Source organism: Vigna radiata, chromosome 6 (assembly GCF_000741045.1).
Source record: "Vigna radiata var. radiata cultivar VC1973A chromosome 6, Vradiata_ver6, whole genome shotgun sequence".
In the NCBI taxonomy this organism is placed as follows: domain Eukaryota; kingdom Viridiplantae; phylum Streptophyta; class Magnoliopsida; order Fabales; family Fabaceae; genus Vigna; species Vigna radiata.
The window spans coordinates 10,676,874-10,682,778 of NC_028356.1; the positions used below are offsets into that span (position 1 = coordinate 10,676,874).

Here is a 5,905-nt window from a genome sequence, read left to right on the forward strand (position 1 = left end):
CAAACCACCCATCACCTTCTAAACCATCTCTTTTGGCATCTCACCCACTTCCACCATCCCGGACCCTAATCCCCCATGAACCTCCCACAGCTTCACGCTTCTCACGTTCCCAAATCCCCCCACCAAGCCCGCCATCATTAATCGCTCCCCTAGTGTTCCAGTCACGCAATGAAAAACATTCTCATCAGGTCTCAAACACTGCAAGGTGTAGATTTTGTTATTTGTTTCTCCGGAATAAGATCTTGTTTCATTTTTTTTCCAGTAAGTTTAGAAGAAGAAGAATGTGAGGGTTTTATGTTTTTGGATTTTGAAATCTTCGGTTGTTTTTGGGTTGGGAAATTTGAAATCTTGAATGGGGTTTTCTATTTCTTTTAGTCGAGCGTATGATTTGAGGGATTATCTCGTTTCATTCAATTGGGCATTTGCATCAAGCATCACTCAAAATATTGGATTCAGTTTAAGGACCTTAATGGAGAATATTAGGCTTATTCATGATTCTGGAGCAGGAACAAGATCTGTTTTTGAGAAGACAGATTTACCAAGACAAATGAAAGGTAGAGCTGGGGAAGAAAACCACTTGGAGATCTATTCAATGCAGGGAACCTCATCAACCAATTTGATAGAAAGAAGACAACAACAAGGGTTTTCTAAACCTTGGATTTCGACCTTCGAAGACGAAACCAATCAAAACTCTAACTCCTTTCCGCCACTAAACAATGTTGTTGAAGGTTTAGCTTCGTCGTCGTCGTCTTCCCTCGCAACTCTTCGCTCTCCTAGATCTCTCCTCCACTTCTTCTTTGACAGTTCCTTCTTCGCCGTGAAGGAGCCCCTTGCAGTGTTTGATGCGTCATCCTCGTCAATTGTAGATGAGAGAACAACGGTGGACACCTAGAAGAAACAACGGACGAGGCAACGAAAAATACCAACATGGCAAATAACACGTGGCTAGACGTTAGTTTTGGAGGACTAAAATCAAAGTTTCCTTAAGTTGGAAGACTAAAATGTACCTTATTTTAAAAGAGGAACTAAAACCAAAACCGCTTCAAAGTATAGGAACTAAAAACATATTTAATCTTACATTTAAATTACAAAAAATTTGTAATTTTTTATTTTAAAAAAATTGTAATTAAATGAGCTAATAAACTAAGTTTAACCTATCAATTTGTGATGGATCAAGTCAAGTTCAAATTTATCTGACTCACTAATAAATAAACCAGATTGAATTAGTTCACTAAATCATCAACTTATAATACACCATAAATAACCCTTTCTGATAGTACTATCTTCATAATATAATTTTTTGTTTAGTTTTTTTTTTTCAGAATTGTAAAAGAGGGAAAAAAATAGAGACTAGAAGAAAAAGTTAAAAGAAACACAAAATTTACATGGAACCTTAGAATCGTACAACCCAAAACGTGTCCTAGTTAAAATCGCTCAAATTCATTTTTCTTTATTATTTCCTGGTTTGACAGGAGCTTTGCGAATTGGAGCATTCCAACTTTCTGAATAGAAATTAATGTGTAAAATTCAGATGAATCATTCTCTCCATCAGATTTAAAACCTAGAAATCTCATAATATTGATTAATTACTCAAATTTAGGAGACAGCAGAGTATTAAACATCAGTGAATATATATTTATATATACATTATTTTAAAACTTGTATTTTTTTGGTCTGAATCTAAATTAAACCCAGAAATCCAGAATCCATGTTACACGGTCCAGAAATTAAACTGGGGAACTACCAAACCTTGACCTTAACCTTTACAACAGAATCTACATATACATCATCGAATTTTACGATGGTAATGGTATATATCACTTCATACCGCACAGTTGCAGACCGGACAGTAATAACGACACGCTGTACAAGAACATGCAAAGAGAGAAACTTTGGATTTATGAGGGGGATCGAAGGGGAAAGGTGGTGTTGAGGAGAGAGTGTGCTTGTGAGAGCTGATCAACGAGTGAAACGATGCGGGCGTGGTAGTCACGCGCCTGCAGCAGCGCTTCGGCTTCGAGGTCACCGAGCTGCGCGCAGAGGCGTTCCTCCGCGTCCTCCGCCACAGAGAGGCGATCCAATGCGGCGTGGAGCTGGCTCCTCACCTGGTCCTCCCTCTCCTTGCTCCGTTTCAGCTCCTCCTCCAGCTCCTCGTTCCGCTTCTTCAGCTCTCTCTCCAACGACGTCGTTTCACCCTTCCTCATCATCACCTTCCCTAACGCTTCCTCTGCTGCGCTTCTGGTTTCATTCAGTATTTAAAATACTCGATTGGAGGAGTTATAATCTGGTGTGTCCAGGTGCAATGAACCTCACCTTACACATTTCACAAAAATCTCAGATATAAACTGTTGCTCAAATTTTACTTTTCATCTTTTAAGAAAATTCTTTAAGACTCACATTAAATTCATACTTCATGCATTTTTTCGTAATTAATATGCATAAAGGTTTAATACCTATTTTGGTCCCTCCTTTGGGAGGGTTTGTTCAAAGTGATCCCTCCGTTTTTCAAAAGTTCACTTAAGTTCCACCTTTTGCAAAAACGGTTCAAAGTGATCCTTTTCGCTAACGGCGTTAAGTTCATTAACGGCAGGTGTCTAACATCTGCTGATTTGGCATTGTTAATTGTTTTAAAAAATATATATAATAGTGACGTGGAAATTAAATTAATTAGGGTTGGATTAGAGAAGGATTTAGGGCTAATTTTTTGCTCAGCACCAGCTTCCCTCGTTGAAGACGCCGCTTCCAACCAGCTTCAGAACCTTCTCCTTCGCTGCCGCTCCCAGCTCCGCCTCCGTCAACAGCCTCGACAGCGCCATACATATACAGTATACGATAGAGAGAGAGCATAGCCGCGATGTCACTTTCGCTAAAATGATTTTGGTGCCAAAATCTCAAAACATTGAACCCCTTTTCCCTCTCATTTCAAACGAATTTCACCTTCCCTCCTCTTCTTCTTTGTATCAAAACCCTAACCCCCAAACCCCGTTTTCCCAATTTGTTATCCTTTGATTTATAATCCAAATTCCCCCCAATTTTTTCCAGTTCAAAAGCCTCCACCTTCATTTTTAGTCATTGTTCAATTGTTCAACATCATTTAAACCCCAAACTTTTCAACCCTAACTTTACTCCGCCTCGCCAAATTCAATGTGTTTCTCACTCCCTTCACCCGCTAGGTCCGCAGAAGGGCCAATGGAGGTTTCTCCCGCTACTAATTTCGTTTCCGAAACTCTATGTCCCTCTGAATCGGTCGGCGATTGTTGCGATCATTCTGGTCGGTTATCGGGCGTCGGCGAATCTACTCTTCCGGTGGGTTACGATGTTTGCGGCGAGGACTCTGCGCAAGAGAATTGTAATACGAACACGTAGTTCCGGCAGCTCAACAACGATTCGACTCTGTTGTTGACTTCTTGTTCACCCGTCTCGGCGGTGGCGCCGGAATCGTGGGTTACTACCCAAGGGAACTGGCTCTTAGACGAGAGCGAGGGTTCAATGGGTGCAGAATCTGTCTATGCAATTGGGCCTTCTAACATGGTTACCCCTAAATCCTTCTCTAATCCAACCCTAATTAATTTAATTTCCACGTCACTATTATATATATATATATATATATATATATATATATATATATATTTTAAAACAATTAACAATGCCAAATCAGCCGATGTTAGACACCTGACACGTCTGCCGTTAATGAACTTAACGCCGTTAGCGAAAAGGACCACTTTGAACAATTTTTGCAAAAGGTGGGACTTAAGTAAACTTTTGAAAAATGGAGGGACCACTTTGAACAAGCCCTCCCAAAGGAGGGACCAAAATAGGTATTAAACCTTACATATATTTACTTTTAATATAAAAATTTAATAAAGAAACGATGTTACATGATAAATTATTAATTACATATGATAAATATATTCAAAATTTATCAAGTTTTTATTTTTAAAAAATTGGAGCCTCGTTTTTTTATTTCTATTACTTTATATTATTTTGATGTTACAGATATTTACTTGACAAAAGGGACACATGTATACTCAAATCAGTGTGCAACCATAGTTCTATTGTTTTTATTAACAAAATTATTATTTAATCCATACCAGAATGAAAAATAAAGATAACAAAATGGATTTATTTTAACTTATTTTATGACGTAAAAAAATAGTGTTCTCTCCTGGAAAATTCATATCTCATTTTCTTCAGTATACATGTAAAAAAATAATAATATTAGTTCTTAAGTTTATATTTGTTAATTATGATTTATCTAATAAAATTTGATTTATTAGGTGGGGTATGAAGAACACCAGTAATTTTAACATGTATCACTACTTTAGAAGAATCTCTTAACCTTTAACTGTTTGTAATGAGATAATATATATAATGATTGTGGAGAAAGGAGTAACGTGAAGCAACTCCTCACCTCTTCAAAAGTCAATTTACTTTCATCTTCATCGTTCTAATTATTATATTTTATGATATATTATGTATCCAACACCATTATTATATACTTTATATGTATAGACTTGTATATATCAACCAGATTCTTCCGTCTAAATTTGGAAGAGACTAATTTGTAATGAATAAGTTAATCTTTAATAATCAGATTTAACGGATTTAGGTGGTGATTAGATTAACTTTAATAAAAAAATATTATGAAAAAAAAATTATATATACATATAAAATATATAAAAGATATAGTTATTGAAACTTTTAATACTAATATTAATTGTTTAAAAAAATTCAAATTTATTTAAAAGTCATAATATTTTTAATAAATACATTTGATCGGTTAAAGATGATTGAAAAATCGATATTAAAATAGGTGAAAGACACTTGAAGACTGATAAAAGATTATTTAAGTGGATACTTAATCTTACACACCCAAAATATTATATAATTTATTCTCTTCTAAATTATCAAAAAAACTATATTATTCCTAAAGGCTAAATATCTATTTTGTTCCCTCGAAAGAGGGGTTTTGTTCAAAAGCATCTTAGTTTTTTTTAAAATGTAACAAGTAGTCCCACTTCTTGAAAAAAATGTGCATGTTAGTCCTTTTGTCTAACTCCGTTAAGAACTTAATGTCAGAGCTGACACCCTGGTCCAAGGCTCATTAGGTGTCACTTCCACCCTGTTCCAAGCCTCATTACGTGTCACTTATAGATGAATTGGTGGCACTGTGGTGTTTGTTTTTTTTTTTTTTTTTACGTGAGAAATTAAATACAAAACGTTATCCTATTTTTGGGTTAGGTTAAAATGAACTTGGGGTTTGTTTTTACAGAAGTTAAAAAAAGGGGTTAGGGTTTCTTAGGAGAGGGGAATGACTTCTTCTCAAGGGTGTTCATCTTGTTCGAATAGATTGAGCAAAGGGTCTCCACGTTCCTCCCATGGTGGTGGTTGGAGGGGAGGAGGGTTGATCCCTATTTGTTATTGTGGTGACATTGTTGTAACCAAAGTTGCGAGAACTATCAAAAATGGTGGCAGAAGTTTTTGGGGATGTCCTCATTACAAGGTTTGAAATATTCTTTTTTTAGTTTATGTTCCCTTCACTCTATGTATTTATTGATAGATTCCCTCACTTGGTGAATAACAGGCTGGGTGTTCAAGTGGGAGCTCGTGTAATTTTTTCAAATGGTGTTCTGAAGAAGACGTTGATGAAAAAGACTGTACAATTGCAAGGCAAAGGAGGATAATTACTGATCTGCGAAATGTAGTGAAGGGTTTGCAGAAAAAGATGAAATTTGTAGTTGTAGCTTTGTTTGTTTCTTTTGTACTGAACCTTGTGATGTTAAGGTTCTGTTTAGGATGATGTGGTTAGGTGGGCAAAGTGGGCCTTTATGTTTACATTAATGGATACCATTCACCATTGGGCGTGTATGTTTTGGTTCATGTAATGCTTCATGTTTTGGTTCAG

The 5,905-nt window shown here is 36.3% G+C and overlaps 1 protein-coding gene across 1 annotated transcript; it reads right to left on the bottom strand.

The window, feature by feature from the left end:
* Positions 1-1,612: 1,612 nt before the first annotated feature.
* On the bottom strand, positions 1,613-2,241 carry LOC106764424 (protein RESPONSE TO LOW SULFUR 3-like). The gene has a single exon (XM_014648711.2). The coding sequence runs from the start codon at positions 2,205-2,207 to the stop codon at positions 1,899-1,901; it is 309 nt and encodes a 102-aa protein (XP_014504197.1). The 5' UTR covers positions 2,208-2,241; the 3' UTR covers positions 1,613-1,898.
* Positions 2,242-5,905: the final 3,664 nt, after the last annotated feature.

What these genes read in the sequence shown, in the direction of transcription:
- LOC106764424 (XM_014648711.2), bottom strand. Translation starts at nt 2,207, where the DNA reads ATGATGAGGAAGGGTGAAACGACGTCGTTGGAGAGAGAGCTGAAGAAG.